General features: G+C 49.2%; 1 protein-coding gene across 3 annotated transcripts in view; it reads right to left on the bottom strand.

Moving 5' to 3' along the window:
- The window catches only part of BOC (BOC cell adhesion associated, oncogene regulated), a 54,572-nt gene that overhangs the window by 20,951 nt on the left and 15,083 nt on the right, over window positions 1–18,538 (bottom strand). For all 3 annotated transcript variants that reach the window (XM_064721850.1, XM_064721867.1, XM_064721857.1), the window contains exons 2-3: window positions 2,019–2,186; window positions 1,371–1,649 (exon numbers count right to left, since the gene is read on the bottom strand). In XM_064721850.1, the coding sequence (XP_064577920.1) occupies window positions 1,371–1,649; window positions 2,019–2,103 (364 nt within the window). In that variant the 5' untranslated portion in view covers window positions 2,104–2,186. The remainder of the gene's footprint in view (window positions 1–1,370; window positions 1,650–2,018; window positions 2,187–18,538) is intronic.

Genomic DNA, 18,538 nt, shown 5'->3' with positions numbered 1-18,538 from the left:
ATTTGGCCCCTGGAGAGGGCTGATGCACTACTCAGAGGCTTTAATTCATCCTGAAGGACATTATGGGGCCTTCTGGTGCCTTAGGACCTGTCCCCCATTCCCTGCTAAAGCAGTCAGATAGGTCAGACATACTTTTCCCAGGAGACAGAGTTGGTGGTAGTGGGCTGGGATGTGAGTGAAAAAAGAAAAGGGGATCAGCTAAGCAGGAGCTGATCAGGCTGAGGAGTTGTGCACACCCTGCTCTCCTAAATTCAAACCATGCCCTTGGTAATCCCATCCACCTTTCCCCTCCTCTCCTTCTCTCTATCAGGCCACCAGCACACACAGCCCCCTTTCTGCTCTGGAATGTGTTCTCCGAAACTTAATCTCAGCATGGGGCTCATGCCAAATCCCCCAACAGATTCGGCCCCGTGACAACTCCCCCCCTCCCACCCTGCTTCAGAGTTCAGCAACTCTCTCCTTGCCTTCCCTGGCCTCCTCCTCCTCCCACCCTGTCTGGCCTAAACATTTCACTCCTGATTAATATCACAGTGACAAGCCAATAGTTCTTGGCTTTAAAGGCAAAGCCAGGCCCCACTTTGCACAAACATCTTCACATCTTCATTTTCTTAAGATTTAGCCCCAAAGTCCCTTTTTCTGGGAAAGATGAAGCCCCTTCTACACTCAGGGACTGTCACTCAAGGCAATGGCAGCCTCCTCTGCACACACTTGCTCCACCAAACACTGTGTGGATTTCTGAGAAGGTGGGGCCCTCCACTGCTCTTTCTCACATGCATGCAGATACAATCCCTTCTGCCCAAATACATACGTCTGGCCAAAACCAGGTGCTTGTAAGAAAAACTGCCCACCTAAGACACCTCTGGCCATGCACACGTCTCCCAGTGCCAGAGGGCAGCAGTGAGGAGCATGTAAGCTCAGGAATAGGAGCAAAGTCGCTTGCTCAGAGCTGTGTCTCAAGAATGCAGTAAAACTTAGCACACACTGACCCTGTGCAGGCATCAGCCCCAGCAGCAGTTGGGCCATCAGCTCCAGCAGGTACTACTTATAAACTCCATCAATAAGTTAGGAACCAGAGAAGGCAGCCTAACTGTCAGGAAACCAAACCCCCCAGCTCAGGCATTCCCTGGTCTTGCAAAAACTTCTCCCTGAAGGACAGATCTGCAGCCTATCACGCAGCAGGAGGATAGCTTGGGTCAGACTGGGCCACACCATGTCAGCCAGTCCATGACCAAAAATGCTACAAAAAGAGCCTATGCCAAAGGAGTCATCCCTTGATGGCAGCACGAGCAAGCAAGAATGGATGAGCTCTCAAGATGTGTGAGCGATGGCCCAAGCAAGGCAGGGGCTGTCGGAGAGCTAAAGCTACTCACTGGCTAAGGTCACCACTGCAGGGACACTGGCAATGACTCCCTCAGGCACACGAGCGATGCACTGGTAGCGCCCCACGGTGCGGTTGGTGAGAGCCGTGATGCTGAGCTTCCCTTGCTCCACGTGGATTCCCAGCACCTCGTCTGAGCCAGCCAGCTCCTTCCCGTTCAGTCTCCAGGTGAGGTTCACTTGGGGGGGGTCCACCACACACCCCAGGCTGACTGGGCCTCCAAGCTTTTGGACAATAGAGGCAGGTTGCACTGTGACCTGCAGAGATTCACCTGCACAGAGGGAAAAAACGGGAATAAGAAAGCTCTGTGAGACTCAGCAATAGAATGGACAGAGGAAAAAGCTGCAGTGCTGTACTATTTCCATTCCAAATGGCCTTTCCTTGTGTTGCACCATCCCGTGGAGACCTCATACACCCACCCTAATTTTTAGAGATGAACCTCAGCCCATTTCTTCCTGGCACCGCCTGAGAGAAATGTTTGACTCCAAACGTATCCTCCTCTGGAAGAGGGTTTGAAACCACAGACCTTTAGTCAAGGCTACTCAGGGAACAGCAGAGAGAGGAAACCTCTTTGTCTGTGAGGCATGGCTACGCTAAACAGCACTGAGGCAAACCAGAATGGGTAAGAAAAGACACTCACTCAGTTTGGCAAAACAGCTGGCAGCCACAAGCACGAGGCAAGGGACGGGGGACATGGGCCTCTTCCTTCCACGTGTCATTGCCATCCCATGTGCTGTGACCTGGGCTGCCCAGGGAAGGGTCCCATAAGCTGCTGCAGGGGATGCAGTGGATTTGTGGCAGTGGATTCCTGTGGATGACAAGAGAGACAGGATGGATGAAACCCTCAGGCTTCCCTCTGCTTTGCAGCCCTGCCTGGCTTCTCTACCAACATCCCTAAACTGCCAGATCACCAAGCCAGTGGCCTGAGGAGACTACAGAAGCTGATGCAATCACTTCTCTTCTCCAGGCTCTCCCCCAGGCACAGTTGGGAGTCTCCCAAGACATCCCAGCCTAAGCACACAGGCACACACAGACACACAGTCTCCTGCCCCATTTTGTACTTGGCACAGTGATTGACAGTGATGCACACCGGGCAATCTTCAGGAGCAAAACACAAACATTTCCAACAAAGTGTCACTGAAGATATCCACTGAGTGTTGCTGCCACTTCTTGGTTATGTCTGGAATATATTCTATTTTGAACACTAAAGTAAATGAGCAGTACAAGTCCACTCTAACTAAGAGACTCAACCTATGAAAATACTTCAGATTAACTGTTCTGCCTGAAACACACTACCTATTTTAACTCTACACAAACCACCAGGTTCATACTTGAAAGTGTCAACTAGCCCCAAAAAACTAGAAATGTAAGGCCACTTGTCACAACCCAGGTTGCTGTGAAGAGCTGCTCACTGCAGCAGCTGCTTTGAAGACCCATGAACAAACACTAAAGCAGACAAGCCAGGTCAGAGGGACTAAAGACCTCAACAGTGGCCCCAAGAGACACCTCAGATGTCAGACTGAGTTCATCTTTAATCAAAGGCAATAGGCTGAAGTCAAGAGGAGATTTCCCTCTACTGGCATCATAATGCAGCTATAGGATTTTGAGCTCCCTTCAGCTGCAGCAATAAGACGACCTGCAAGCCTTAGGCCACTGCAGAATTGCTCCCGTGGCATGTCTGCAGGGAAGAAGCCCAAGACCAAACCCAAAGCAGCCAAGGCAGCCAGCCCAAAGAGCAGTGACACTGCCTGCCCCCCCTGCAGTAAACAGCTCATTAGCCACATTCACCATCCTCAGGAGCACCTGACTCTGCAGGGTGGTATTTCCTACTTCCACCATGGTCACTGCTTGAGCTATCACCTGTTTGAGCATGCATTCTCCATACCCATCTCAGTCAAAAAAGGGCACAAGCTCCTTCAAGCATAACCCCCAAAATTAAACCTCTTAACTCCTGAAGTAAGGACTGACACATACTCCCCCTGAGATGCTTGGTGAATTGTTCAAGGCAAGGCTGATTACTGCTAGCAAGGAAACCACACATATTTGGGGAAATATCACCAAGCTACTCTCAAATTACTTTGTTTGGCTTTTGGTGACAGCAAAGGTGCAGAAGTGCAGCACAGGGCAATGTCCATGGCCAGCATGCTGGGATGCACATTGTAACAGCAAGAACCCAGCAGGCTGGCTTGCATGCCTCTCTGCAAACTGGGCTGTCCCTCTGACAGCCTCACAAGCTGTCCCTTTCCCCCCACCACATCCCAGAGCTCTGCTTGAAGGAGAAGTCATGGAAGAGACACATGAAGATGAGAAGAGGAAAGAAAAACTTCCTCAGAACTGGTGATTTCAAAAGGAAGAAACATCAAGCAAAGACACATGCTGCTGGAGTTTGGAAAGGCCACAAAGAACATCTTTACACGGCCCTTTGCAGGCCAGTATGAATCCAGGGCACTGGCTGGCCCAAGGCAGCTCTTTACAGGAGTTACAGAAACATGGGTATAGTGGCTGTGAGGCCAAGATGACAAGCCCTACAGAGAGGCAGAATAAATTAAGTCAAGCTTGGCATGGCCCAATGTGGCTTCCAGGCATCCAGGAGCATGGATGGAGTTCAGACATTGGACATCTCCTTAAGGCATCCAGAGAGAACACTAGGCCATACTCCGGCTACTGCAGGCCACAGCCCCGTTACATGTGGAAATCCCTGTGGGTAACCTCCAGTGCCAGAGACAAGACAGCAACTTCCCTCCCACACACCTCATCCTTCTTGGTGTTCACTCTCCTCACCTAAGAAGAGTCTCAAAATTTCCCCCACCAACCAGCACACAGTGACTTGACAGCTCTGCGTCAATCAGGATACTTTAGTGACTGACTTGGAGACCCATCTGAGTTGCTCAAGTTTATTTCTCCATGTAAGACAGCCACCAAAGCACCCTTCATTATGCCACAGCCACCACGGGGAGTCCCCAGTGATGGTGGCTGTAAAAGTGCCCTGGGTCTGTCCATACCACAACACGCAGTGTTGACACCACTGCTGATGCACAAGTTACGGTCACACTAATTACACTCCTCTGGAAAAGACTTTGAGGTAGTTCAGGCTTAAAACCACCTCACACCCTAATGTTTACAGGAGATGGAAAGCCTTTCACTGATGCAGAAGAAACATTTTGGGGTCGGACTTACTGTTTGGCTCCTCAGCATTGGAAGCCTATGGAGCAAAGCTGACTCTTCCCCCTATCTGGATGGGTTTGGCAGCAGGCTGGAAAAATGCTGGATGGAAAGGAGTTGCTCCCTGGAGCCCAGGCTGAGGGAGGGGGTAGGCAAAGATATTCCCAACCAGACCTCCCTGCAGCTCTGCGTTGCACAGAGCCTCTGGCCAGAAGGGCAAAGCCAAAGGCACAGAACTGTGCATGAGACCCCTCGTGAGCTAGGACCACCCAGGCACATGGGGATGCAGTGACTGAACTGGCTGCCCCCAGGTCTGTGAAAAGATGAAGAGCAATAGGTGGGGAGAAAAAAAGGGGAGCTCAAAAAATTTGGCCACAGCACTAGGCAGATTGAACAGTATTGAGCAGAGAATGAGAGAAGGTGTGTTGCAACAAGTGTATGCATGGTACCTCCCCAAACCTCCAGGCAAGAGTACAAGCTCTAAATAGGGACATGTGGCCATTTCTTTCACAGCTGAGTGAAGTACAAAAAGTAAATGGCCAGCATAAAAATAATGAGGAAAATGAATGAAAACATCAATTCCAAAAGAACTATTAGGATCTGGGGCCAGATTTTGAAATTCTCAGCTTTTACAATTGAAGCCAGATTTTCAAAAGCATTCAGTTCTTGACATGCTGAGCACTCCTGAATAGGCAACCAACTTACTTCGATGCCTAAATGGGAGCTGACCTCTTTTGAAAATGCTGTCCTTAAGCAGGCTGCAATAGTGCAAAACAAGGAACTTTATTAATCAGGCAGCTTTCAATCTGCCTCGTGTCCTGCCAGCAGCACCAGAGTGGACTGCAGTGGGAAAGAGGGCAGAGGTGGGAAGCGGAGGAGACCCCAGGCACTCCGGTTGACTTCCCAGAGGCTGCACCAGGGGCTGCAGAGCTGCTGCATGCCAGGGTCCTGCTCTGCTGCCTCCTCTCCCCAAGGCAGGTACCTTGTGGAGTGCCCCTGGCTGCAGCACTTCTGCAGCCACCAATAACACCACTCCTGACAGCTCCTGCTTAATTGCTATCTAGGAAAAGAAAGAGTTAAAGTAATTTAAAGAGATTCGAGAGGGAGGGAAAACAAAAAAAAAATTGTTTGTTTATTTATTTTAAATTCTTTCCTGCCAGGTTAAAATAACAATTTCCTGTCGGTGGAGCTCTAAGTCCCTTTCAGACAGCCCAGTAAATCAAAAGAGGGGCCATTAAGAGAACAAAATTAACGAGAGCTTAATCAGTTAAGGAGGGGCGGTGGGGGTGTAAAATCTGTCGGCTCAGCTTCCCACCACACACCTAAGGCCAGCGAGGCCCCTGCCTGCAGCCCCAGCTGTGCCACGGCGGCGGAGGGCACGGCAAAGGCAGCGGAGCGAGAAAGGAAAACCAGAGGTGAGGATATAAAAGGGAAGAAAGGCCCGCGCCTGCGCGGGGGGGTGACAAATCTCGAAAGGAAAAAGGGACTTGAATTAAGCACAGGCCGCAGGAGAGGTGTTTGCTGATTAGAAACTGAAGGTTTTACTGAGGAAATGCAGCTCCCAGCCCCAAGCCCCCTCCTGCTTAACAAGGGCCAGCCAAGCAGCCCTTGTTACTGCCACATTGCCGGTAATTTACAAGGCTCCCAAATAGGAACCAGCCCGTGCCCCAGCTCCGGGGCAGCATCCCGCAGCACACATCCCAGGCACGGATGGTGGGAAGGCTGCGGGAATGCCCAGGCAGGCCGGGTGCTGTGCGCACTCACCGACGCACATAGCAGCGTGGGGTGGGGTTGTGTCACTCACATGGACCTTGGGAACTCCTTCCTGCAAGGCAGGAACAGCGGGAAGGGGCAAGGACTGCTCTGCACCCAGGGAAAGGCTGCAGCAACTTCAGTCCTGCCACCAGCTGGGGACACCCTGGGTGACGCTGGAGAATTCACTGCAGCTGCTCTCTGTTTCCAGCAGGTCAAGTAGGGACAGTGAAGCTCCCAGCTCTCTGTTTCATACATTGAGACCTCAGCTTTTCAGAAAAAGCAATGTCTTACACAGTATTATGAGCCAATTTTACTTGTAATCATTACTTTTTAATACAACACAGTAGTTTTTTCCTGCCTAAAGCAAAAACCACTGAAAAAAAACCCGTGAAAAACAAAAGGGCAACAGCACCCCTTTGTTTTACAAATTGAGGAATCTGAGGGCTAGAGGAGGAAGCCAACCTGGCCCAAGGTTATCCAGTAAAGCAGTGGCAAGTGGGGCTGGAAATCAAAAGCTCTCTGACTGGAACCTCCACCCCATCAAGCAAGCTGTTCTTGGATGCTAAATGTTTTCCACCCCCTCTGAAAAATCCCACTGTACAACTGTATAATCCTCTAGGTGCAAAAATACTGTCCAGGTGTCATCTTTGGGCAGATCGGCTCCAAAGTCCCTGCAGGATTCCTGGGCATGGACAGCAGTCTGGACATCCCTGACTGCTTCTCCCTGACCCATCAAACAGTAACATCCTGGCAAAATTAACCTCTACCCAACCCCTGTCCCCATTTCAAAGTATTAATTTCACACAGATAAGTTAGGCTCATTTTCTCTGAAATGGTTTGGGAAAAGGACAGGTTGGTGCAGGACAGAAGCTCCTCTCCCACAGAACATCATGGGCAGCTGATGGGGATGGGTGTGCAGATGCCATAGGGAGTGGCAGGATCCCAAATGGGAAAAAGCTGGTATCAGGAGTGGGCAGAAAGGCAGAAACCAGTATTATACCACTGTGTTTGAAGTCAAGGAGGTAGCACAGTGTTTGTGGAAACAGGGATAAAAGCTTGACTGTTTTTCCCTCTTGTAGCACTGAGAGCTGATTTCAGAGTGCATTAGCTCTTTTAACATAGCCCTTGACTAACTGTATGAGAGGGTCGCCTTCTCCCTTTTCTAAAGTGATTAGGCAAAAAGACTCTCTCAGCAGTTGCTTGTGAGCTCACAGAGTCCATCAAAAAGCCACAACAGAGAAAGCCTGGGATAAATTCATGCTCATACTCAGAAAGAAAATATCCAGAATAAAACCTGGCATGGCGAAACCACTAGAGATCAGTGAGTTTTCCTAAAAACTGCAACTGGGTGACCCTAAAAAGAATCACAGTTTTAATTCAAGCAAGTCCTGAGAAACAGACACCTCTTTAAAAAATAAACTTGCAGGGAAAACATCTCTTTTCCTTGAACAGAACTGCTCATGCAAACCAAACCAGCAACAAACCAAACCAGCAAACATCTTTGTAACTTTTTTGTCTTCCTCAAGATGAAGCTACTTCCGTGAGCAGTTTCTTTCCATAACAGCCTGCAGCATCACCAGGGAGAGGACTGGGCATGCTGGCTTTGAATTAGCAACAGGATGCAAAGCCTTCTCATAGCCTGTCTGACTTTTGCTCATATCCCTGAGCACCCAAGGCCTGCAGTTTCTGGCAGCTCTCCATCCAACAGCTCCTCTGAACTGAGCGCCACTTTCCAGCTGGCATTGATCAGGCTGACTTTGCTGAGACCCAGCAAACTCCTTCACGTTGGCATTTCATCAGCCAGCAAGCATGAGGCTGCTTGAAGAAGAAATGCCACGCTCACACCTGCCACGGGCTCCCCAGTGTCCCCACAGCAGTGGCACCGCCGTGGGTGAGGCTCACCTCGGGCACTGCCTGTGGCATGGCTGTCCCAGGGTGGCAGGACCTGTCAGCTGGGGACAGCTCTAGTGCAGGCAGGCTACGGATGCAAGGATGGCCTTACCCCACAGGTACACGTCCTTTTTTCCACAGTTACCGGGAGAGGAGCCCTGTGCTAAAACAGAGTATACACACTGGCTTTTGCTGCCCCTTGGCGTGCCCTGAAAGCAGCTCCAGTCCTTGAAAAGGCAAGGCTAAAGCGTAAGAAAAAAAGAAAATCCACCTCCTTTCTTCAATATCATGCTCCCCCCATGCCCTAGACACTTAATTTCCCTCTTTCACCCCCCCGGCTTCCCCCTCCATTCTGAGTAAATTCAATTTGACAACCCTGCTAATTGGATAAACGCTGCTCCCTACGCTCCTTTAAGGCTGCCCGCTTTTCTCTCCTTGTTTTTGGAGGGCGATTGTGGCTGTTCTTTAACATGAATTCCATCTGCTTTATTTCTCCTCTGCCCATTCAAGACACCTCCTGAATATGTATGAGGGGCTGCGCCCCCCCCCACCCCTTTTCTCCTCCATCCCACCTCCCTCCCTCACCACCCCCCCACCCCTCTCCCTGCCCTCTCCCATTGCCCGGGACAATAACCCCCCAAATGCCCCCTTCTCCCACCCGGGCCCTTTTTGCTTTAGATAAACACAGGCAGTGTCAAGTGTGAGGAGGGGGGGGGAAGGATGGGGTTCAACTGCCAGTCAAGCCTCGGGCCCTCAATGAAGCCCGGAGGCCTACCCTAATCTGCTGCATGCTTGCCATATGGGAGCTGTGTTGCCCTGGGAAACACTAACAGGCAGAACGGAGCTTAATAGAGTCCATATTCATTGTAATGCAGTGAAATGGCTCGAGGGACTATTGCCCCTTGGGTCTGTTTTCATTCTTCTGTTCCCCCTCTTTCTTTTCTCTCTCTCTCTCTTTTTTTTTTTTAATAAATTTTTTTCTTCCCCTCCTTCTCCCCCTCCTTTTTTTTTTTTTTTTCCTTCTGTTTTGTTTTTTTTTTTTCCTCCTTCTTTCTTCCTTTCAAAAGGACGAAGTCCCTGGAGAGCTCTAATCTGGAGAGGCTGGGGGCTCCCCGAAGGGCTGGCCAGCCGATGGGGCAGGAACGGGAAGGGGGAAGGGAGAGGGTGGAGGTGGTTAGGGAGGCGAAGGAGAGGTGGAGGGCAAGAGGAAAGTAGTAACTAATAAGCATGCAGCCGGCCAGCTGTCAAGATGCTGACAATACTGCTCCGGGTGCAAAGAGCCCGACAGGCAGCGCTGGCACGGAGCTGGCGCAGGGTCCTCCCGGGAAGCGCCGGCCTCCCCTAAGGGCCGCCCCGAACGCGGCACAAGCGGCAAAGAGAAAAAAAAAAAGGAAAAAAAAGAGAAGGGCGCAGATGGAGCGTGCTGCACAGCCTCTTCAGAAACAAAGTGCACCTAGGAAACAGATGTTGTTGCTGCAACAAGCCTGGAACTACTGGCTGCTCTCTGGCTCCTTCTCCCAAGTGTGTGCCGGGAGAAAGGGGCTCTGGAGCAGCTGCCAGGGCTGCCCCCGTAGCTGGGACAGGCTGTGTCTCCAATCAAAACCTTTCAGTCCAGAATCACTCCCAAACTGGGAGAGCTGCCACAGTTTTACACCAACTTTTCCTCAGCACTCTCCATCCTTCTCATTCTTGATCCACTCTCCCGCCTGGCAGCTAAGGTCCCAGTTTAGGGAGCTGAGGAATCTTGAAAGGGGTGTACATCTGCAGCCCTTAGAGATGGGTGCAGGCCTTGCATTCAGGAGTTTGATTTTCAAATGGCACAGAACCAGCAGAATGGCTGCTATCAAGCTCGTGAGAGATCAAGGCCCCACAGAGGTGCAGTTCAACCTACTCTCTTGCCAAGGCTGGTGTCAGGAAAAAAGGGTCAGGATCCCCTTGAAAACCACCTCAATGTAGTAACACACTTGTGATGAGTTATTTGCCCTGGAGTGTGTTTTCACTTTTCCTCACAACTGCGATAAACTCAGCTGATGTGCAGCAACAAAGTCTTCCTTTTTTGAGGCTTTGCTATGGAACAACACTGAATCTTCATTGTAAGAAATATTTCAGAGGAGGCATCAGGAAAGGGGTCACCCACTGATACCTTTATGATGTGAAAACACACCTTCAGTCTCAGAAGAAAGGGATTTAGTGCACTGTATTGCTTGCCTGAAGCATTCTCTCTTGCCACATCAAAACAACACTTGCTTTATCATTCCATCACAACTAAAGCTGGAGATCAGTGTCAATGCAGTCAGATGCTGTACTAAACACAGAAGAACAATTCCTTGTCCTCTAGACTTCACACCATTGGGTAGAAGAGTTAGTTATTTTAGGATGCTTGATACAAGCACTAAAAAAAAATTACCTGTCCGTACCTTTTTGCTCTTTGGACAAAGAGGAAAAGCATGTAATAGAGAGAGCTGGGAATAAGTGAGAATGCACATCTGGACAAGAAAAGCCCAGAGAATGGCTCTGCTGGCAACTGATGCAGGGACCCACAGGATGGGTGGCGAGTGCCAACTGATGCAGCTGGCTCTGGTCTGGGCTCCACCACTCTGAATCCTACACCAGCATGAGCTGGGCCTCAGGTTGTTCCCTTCCAGTCAGCAGCTGCAGTGGAGGAGGGTGCAGGGAGCGATGGGCAGTTCCCACCAGGAGCTGTCATCACACAGGCACAGATGTGCCTGTGGGTAGTTTAAATTACTCAGGGCACTGCTTTTGTTTTTCCCTTCTCATCCTTTGCAAACAAAAAAACCCCAAACTTTGAACTCTGATGTTGAGATTCTAATTGCCTCTTGGGTTAGGGAGAGGTCAGAGAGAAGGCAGGCCTGGCAGATGTAGGGGAAGTGATGCCGGGCAAAAGCCCTCAGAGATACTAAAGGGAAGTGTGGAATAAAGGTGACAGAAAATAAAGAGCAGGAAAATTAAATTTAGATGACAGGGTCAAGAAAGAAGAAATAGAGGAGTTGGATTTTGGCAGATTTCCTCATGTTGCATTTGTCCCCACTGCTTCAGGGCAAGGACATGGCAATGCCATAGCTCACTCGCCAGATGCATATCCAGGCTCAAGTCCTTTTCCTGGTTTCCTCTGAGCAGGGGCTGTCACCTCACACCATCACCTCTCAAACAATTCTCTCTCCCCAGCTGATACTCTTCCACTTAATTTAAATGTGGTCTGCTTGGAATAGCAGAAAAACCACTCCTGCTCTCCACCAGAAACTCCTTGCTGCTCTGAGACAAAAGCTTAAGACTTCTGCAGCATGCCCTAGTCTCAGTGAAACAGCATTTCTCCATCGAGAATTCCATGGAAAAATGGACATCTAAATGTCCAAAATGGGCATTTAGAGACATCCCCATCACCACCATAAAGAGAAACTGCCTTCTAGTTTGCACTCCTTTCAGGATGCTCTTATCCAAAGCTGTTTTCACTCTCCATCGCTTCCCCAGCAGCTCTTGGGGAACATACACAGGCAACTCTCACTCCCTGGCTACAGGACATCAAGATGTTGACCAGAACAACCATTTTGCCACTGATGACGCAGCAACGCTAAAAAACCCCAAACCCTGGGCTACCTAATATCACCCTATGGCCTCCCTGCAGCCAGAGCAGTGGCCAAGAATGGGAAGGAAGACCACAAATCATGGCAAAGGTGGGACATGGAGCTGCCCTGAAAAGACCCATCTCTATTTTATTGTTTCTGTCACATGATGGGGTCAGGCTTGCAACAGGACAGACAATAAATATCCCAGCATCCATTCTTGCTGATAACCACCAGCTGAAACACTCCTCTTTCTGTATAACATGAACCAAAGCACAGAGGAGTGGGGGACAAACCCCACAGTCAGCATCTGCATGGAGCACAGCAGGAGTGCTCGGGGAGCAGGCACATTTCAGTGTCTATCAGCTATGGCCACCTGCAAAATGAGACTCAGAAGCTCTTGTTCACAGAATAGATCACAAGCCAGACATAGCAGCTATGGGCACTTTTTAAGAGCAGCCCACATCTTCATATGCCTAAATATGGGATACCTTTAAGTGTCAAACTAAAAAAAAAAAAAAAAATCCAAATAATCTTTGTCTAGGAACAATAGAAAAATCTTGTCCATGTTCAATTAGAAACAGTAATAGAGTGAAACAAATACATGAATAAAAAAACCCCAAACCACAAACCAGAAAAGTTCACAGAAACTGCCAGTGGCACTGTTAAGCCCTCCTTGGGGGAAGCTGCTATGGGGAAATTTTCCTATTGGCAGAGCAGAGACTTGGGTAGCTTTCCTAGGCTCTGAGCCTTCTTCCAGTATGTACTTGAAGAGCAAGGGTGCCTGCAACTGCTGCAGCAAAAACTAGCCAAGCTTATCATAAACCTAAGCCAGTGGCACAGGAGAAATACCTGCTAAAACAACACATCCCCTGGATTATAACAGAGGACTTGATTCTACTGCCACCAAAATCAGCCTGATCTTTGCCATGACTTCAATGGGAGCAGGCCCAGAAACTGCATTAACAAGCACAAGGCTAGTTTAACACAGTAGACATCAAAATCCAGAAGAGCACACAAAAGAGACAGGACAAAGTACTTGCAAGTAACGTCAATACAAAGTTTAATCCCCAGATGGCTGGCTTTAGACACATCCCCATCACCACCATAAAGAGAAACTGCCTTCTAGTTTGCACTCCTTTCAGCAATGACTTGTTGCTGGGATGCAAAAGAGCATAAGCCCATTTTTCTTGTCCTTTGAAGACGGTATTTAAAAGTTGGGGATTTTTTTTTCTTTCCTAAATTTGAGAATAAATGGGAGTTTTTACTCTCCATATCTGTCACTAAATTGCTTTTCACTAACAATAATAATTTTCGTTATGGGAGCAGGTCAAGAACCTCTAGAACTCTCTGCTGGGACAAATTTCCACTGGAAGACATGTCACTACTCCAAAAAACACAAGAGGAAGCTCAAGGCTAGCAAAACAAAGGGACAGAAATGACCATAGCAAATGCTCAGCTTGTGCCAAATGCCTAAGGTGGGGTGCAGGGATCAGCACTGAGTGCCAGAACCCAGATGGGCTGAGCCAGAGCCCTACTTTGTGCCATGATCAGCAGCTGCCACGCTGCTCCAAAACCCCATGGGGCCAACCCTGAGGTGAAAAATCATGGGGGACACACTCACAGTGGGGTCTAAGGATGGGTTACAGATTTCCCCTCTCCCCAGAGATGAAGAGGAGAAGGCTGCATTGTTTAGGCTTTTTTAAAGGTTGTGTTTGCATGTGATTTGCCCCATTTATCAGCACAACAATAAACACGCCTCTCCAAAAATGACGGTCCTGTTGAGGACAGTGAGCCAAACACAGCAGGAGACGAAGCAAGAGCTCAGGTCGCCCTGCACAGATGGGCAGGGCTGCCGTAAGTTTTCTCTCTGTAGACAAGGGGATGCTCCATAACAAAAGGATGCCAAAATGCTGCTGCCTCCGAGCCTGGGAAGGGAGACTCACCTGCTTGTGTCCCAGTCAGCTCCTAGGACACACCAGTAAGTGCCACAGCCAGGCTTGACAAGCAGCAGCAACGCCTCTGAGGATGGGCACAGCACAGACCTGCCCCTGGCTCCCCACTTGTCACTGCTGCCCGTTCACACTCGAACCCACGCCAGAAGCACCAGATCAGTGCCAAAGGCCCCTCCCCAGGCCTTTCACACAACAAGCATCAGCAGCAATTCCAGCTGTAAAGTTTGCTTTCCTTGACACACAGTTTACTTTCTCCATTCCCCCGCATCCCACCCCTGCCACTTACCCCTCACTCCAAAAAGGCTCTCTCAAACAGGCTTAAGCTTTAAACAAATAAGGGCTTGGCAAGCAGCAGCCTGCTCCCGTTTCCCTCCCCACCAGCCCTGCTCTCCCCCCGCTGCCTCCACCTCCGAGCCGTGGCGCAAGCGGAGCTGGCGAGCGCCGTGCAGGCACAGAAAACAAACACGTGGAGCAGAGCCAGCTGTGAAGTTGGATTTGGCATACTCTGTTTGCAGAATGAATAAAAGCACATGAGAGAAGAGGGACAGACTGGGGAGCCGGGGGTGCCCTGGGCTCAAGGGGAGAGCGCAACTCCAGGACAAAGCCCTGGCACATGCCTGCTGCAGGGTCCTGTGCCCTGCGTGGAACTCGAGGGGGGGACAGTCCTACAGGCACATTTCCTGAGCTGTTTGGCATCACACTTCCACACCCCTTGCCTAGCAAGCTGAACCGTTTTTGCATGTGCTTGCCCTCCCTCCTGGGCAAAAATTAGTGGGTTCTGATGCAACATGTGAAAAATAAATGCACTTTTACCCCCCGGGGCATGCAATTCTCCCCCTTTCTTTCTTTCTTAGGGTTTATATTTCCATTGCACATTATGCTTCAGGGCCCCACAGCACAGGAAACCCTGACCCAACTGCCCCATCACCTCGGCTGAGATTACATATGTTGAAGGTCCACATTTACATTAATCCCTCTCCCAACTGTCCCTTTCTGGAAGGGTTTCAGACAAAATATCCCTCCTCTTAAACCCAAGCTCCCAGGAGATGTTAGCTCGGGTATTATTTATTATTCTGCCTTCATCTGTCTGGTCTAGCCATGGGAATGGCACTGGAAGGCTTTAGGAATAGATCACCTATGGTTTTACATCAACACTGGACCCATGCAGGTTTTCCTCCCTCTCCCAATCACCTCCAAGCAAAATGAAACCGAAACGTATGCACTCTGCCTGGTTTGGGGCAGAATCCAGTGATTTGACGTGGTTTGCTTGTGGTTTCCACCCAAAACCATAAACCAGCCCAGGTTTGCTTGGAAGGTCCTCAACTGTGTTTGGAGGCTGTAAGAAAAGCAGCAGTGTCCTACCTGGTCTTGGACCCTGTCCAAAACAGGCCAGCAGCTGGATGGATTAACAGCCCAGCCTGACCACCCAGACACCTGCAGACATGTTTTCACAAGTCTCATTACCATCCCTGAAACACAGTAAGGACTTTACCCTCTCCAGGCCAGCCGTGAACACTTGTCCCTCAGCATCACTCCAAACCACCAAACTGACAACAAGAGACGGGTATTTGGATAGTTTTCTTCCTGAGAACTACATTATGGACCCCTGATCACAGGCAAGGAAAGTAGCTACCCTGGAGAAATATTGTGATTGCTTTTTTGTTTTGGGGCGGAATTTACTGAGACACCTAATACAGCCATGGATCACTGCAAATAAAGCACTGCTCAAAACCAACCACCCCACTCCGATCTCTCTCCCTTTTGGAGGCAAATTAGCAAGACAGAGATGGGTAGAAACTCATAGTCTTGGAGGTTATGATGCCACGTTTCTGAAATTACCTCCTCTATTGGACAAAATATACCCCTACCCTGTGTCTCAGCTTTCCAGGCTGCAAGAACAGGAACAGCAAACTCCAGCTGGTACAAGCAGTAACGAGATGAACATGAGTCAGATAATTTCAGATTCTCATAGAAAGGTGCTAGACAGGTATGTAGTGTTATTATCTCTACCGCTTCCTGGTAGCCCCAGGATTTTTGGATTACTAAAATACAGATGTCAGCATCTTGGGGATGCTGCCTCAGTAACTGAACCAAACAGGGAGCGGCATGCTGATTGCAACAAGAGGAAAATATGAATTTGCAGCGCACACAAAATAATGTGTTTAAGGGAGACAGATACCACTGACAACAGGGAACAGGATAATTCACTGGGGTTTGTCAGACTAAACTTTCTGAAATCACAAACTTAGGGAAAGTGTTTGTCAAGCAAACATTCAAACATCCAGCTGCCAAGAACTAAGTAAACAGAGAAGGAGAAGTAGCAGTGCCAATGTGGCACCATTTGCAAATACCCCATGATCATCAGTCACAGGCCAACTGAGCCCATCAGCAAGCACTAGTGAAGCCAACAGGATGAACTACTGCAGGAAGACCCACCACCAGGGTGGATAAACAATGAGAAATTCACACCTTCAAAATGTTTTCATGTAGAATAGGATTTGCAGAACTGGGCAGGTGTAAGTACAGCAGTCTGTGTGGTTCAGTGGATACCTTCCTGCACCACACACATGCAATTACCTGGGCACATGAAACAAAGACAAGGTCCAGGCTGAAAGTAGTCCTCCAAGACAGTGAGCAATACCCAACAGCTCTGGTACCATGCATTTTAGTCCCACCTCACCTGAAAGCCTGCAGTGGCATTTACAGTGCTTATGAGGAGCCAGAAACCGGGGCCAAAGATCTGAGGGCAAACCAGCTGATCCCAGCCCTGAAGCCAAGGGTGCCTAGTGGCACTGGGCAAGTGAGGGGAAACACTGGTCTCTGCTTCCCACCTGAGTGCCTATCCATCAGTCAGGGCTTCACTCCCATGGTTCACAAGACTGCTGGAAGGGCACCTGGATGACTTAAGGGATCCAAGAAAATGGATGAAAAATACTCAAGTTTAGACATGCTGTGCAGTAAGACACGCACATGGAATTTCCAACCAGGTCTGCTGACCTCTCTGGGAAAGCATTCAAGATTGAACATGTCAAAAATAAGGCTGAAACTCATCACAGGCAATCCTACAAACGTACCTTTGGTCTACATGCTCCTATTCTTTTACACCTCATCCCAACAATGACACCAGAGTGACATTATATTAATTTCCTATAGATCAGACCTCTCTTGGCTGTCTGAAAGAAGAGTAACAGACACAGGGCATGCTTCAAGGTCAGCACTGGATGCATCACTTTTCTGTGAGTCACTGGCCATGGATGCGCCCACAGTAGTGATGGTAAAACCATTCCTTGGCATGTTTGTGGCCACCTGCATTCTGCACAAGTGATCAAAAACCCTCATGCTGCAAAGGTGCTGGGAAGTTTGTGGTTGTGCAGCCCAAAATTACTGACACCTTTGTACCTAGACTGTGTTTATGTGCAGGAGGTTCACAGGGGGTTAGGAAAGCTGTCCTCCTCCTAGCTAGAGAAGGACTGAGAGAGATCAAAGGACCCAGAGAGGCTGCTGGTTCCAAAGATAAAGAGGCTTGCAGGTTTAGTTGTGATGAACAGTAACTGTGTCTGAGTTGACACAAAGGGACTTGATGCATTTGATGCATACAGCATTGGTTCACTCCAACTCTGAGGGAAGAGGGTGGCCTTCCACAGGAGAACTCCATCCAGATTTAAAAGGCTGAACCTCTATACTAAGAAACAGTCCAGTACCACAGACAAAAACCTTGAGGTTTTTTCATCAGGAGATAAATGACCTCCTCTAGAGTCCTGACATAAATGCTCCAAGTATTTATAACCTGGAAGAGATATTAATAAAGAGGCAGAGCTGCTTTAACTTTCCCTTCTCTGCTCCCCTCCTGTATTCTCACTTTCAATTTGCTACTGTGCAGCAGTCCTTGGGCAGTTAAGTCAGCAGCCTACACAATGCAGTATTTAAAGCCCAGAAGCTATAAACATGGCAGTAAATACATGCCTACAGAAGTTTTCTGCCCTCCATAGCCTCCAAACTTGCAATTTTCTCACATGGGAGACTGGCTCAAAGCAGACAGGAGGAGCCAGTGCTATGACCAGCCAGTCGTCCCCAGCACAGCCACAAGCTACCTGGGGCTTGCTGCTGCTGCAGTCTCAGCAGTGCAGGGCTCCTTTAGTCACAGGACAAGGTGTTTCCCAAGCATCACGAGGCACAAGTGCTCCCTGTCCTGCAATGGGAATGGCTGAAGCAGAGTTCAGTACCATCCCAAATCTGACCAGGTGCTTCTGGCAGGGCAGGAGGTGGTACAGCAGTCCTAACCCCTGTAAGGAACATGCTAATCTCATTTTTTCAACCACAATGGCACCGGTGTTGGACTCTCACTCATAAACAAGTGCAGACTGCTCATCCACTCCTTAGGGTTTCCGACAGGAGAAAAAGAACCCCAGACCACTGACAGAAACAGTAGACTTTGGTTTGAGATCATTCACATCACCTGGGCCACATAGCACGACACCATCTCACTTTTGGTCCATGCCTTTGCTGTTTCCCTTCATGGCAGAAGCGGGTGAACAAAGGGTTAAGCTGGTACAGCCTCAAAAATCACTCATTGCTTTCTGAAGCAAGAAGATCTTTGGCAGGGTCCCCATCTGGGAAATGACATCCCATCCCCCCCTCGCGTCCCCCTGAACTCAGAACAAAGCACTGCGCTGCCCAACATGCTCCTCCACTGTTTTCATCTTGCTCCAAATGCTTCTTGCGTTTCAACTTCTGCCAAAAAGAAATGCATAAAAAAATATAAAAAAGGCATGTGTGGTGCAGGGGAGAGGAAACAGAGAGAGTAGAGGGAAGTCATT

Source organism: Zonotrichia leucophrys, chromosome 1 (assembly GCF_028769735.1).
Source record: "Zonotrichia leucophrys gambelii isolate GWCS_2022_RI chromosome 1, RI_Zleu_2.0, whole genome shotgun sequence".
Classification (NCBI taxonomy): Eukaryota; Metazoa; Chordata; class Aves; order Passeriformes; family Passerellidae; genus Zonotrichia; species Zonotrichia leucophrys.
Note: the sequence above shows the minus strand (reverse complement) of the source record. Positions and strands in the feature narration are given on the sequence as shown.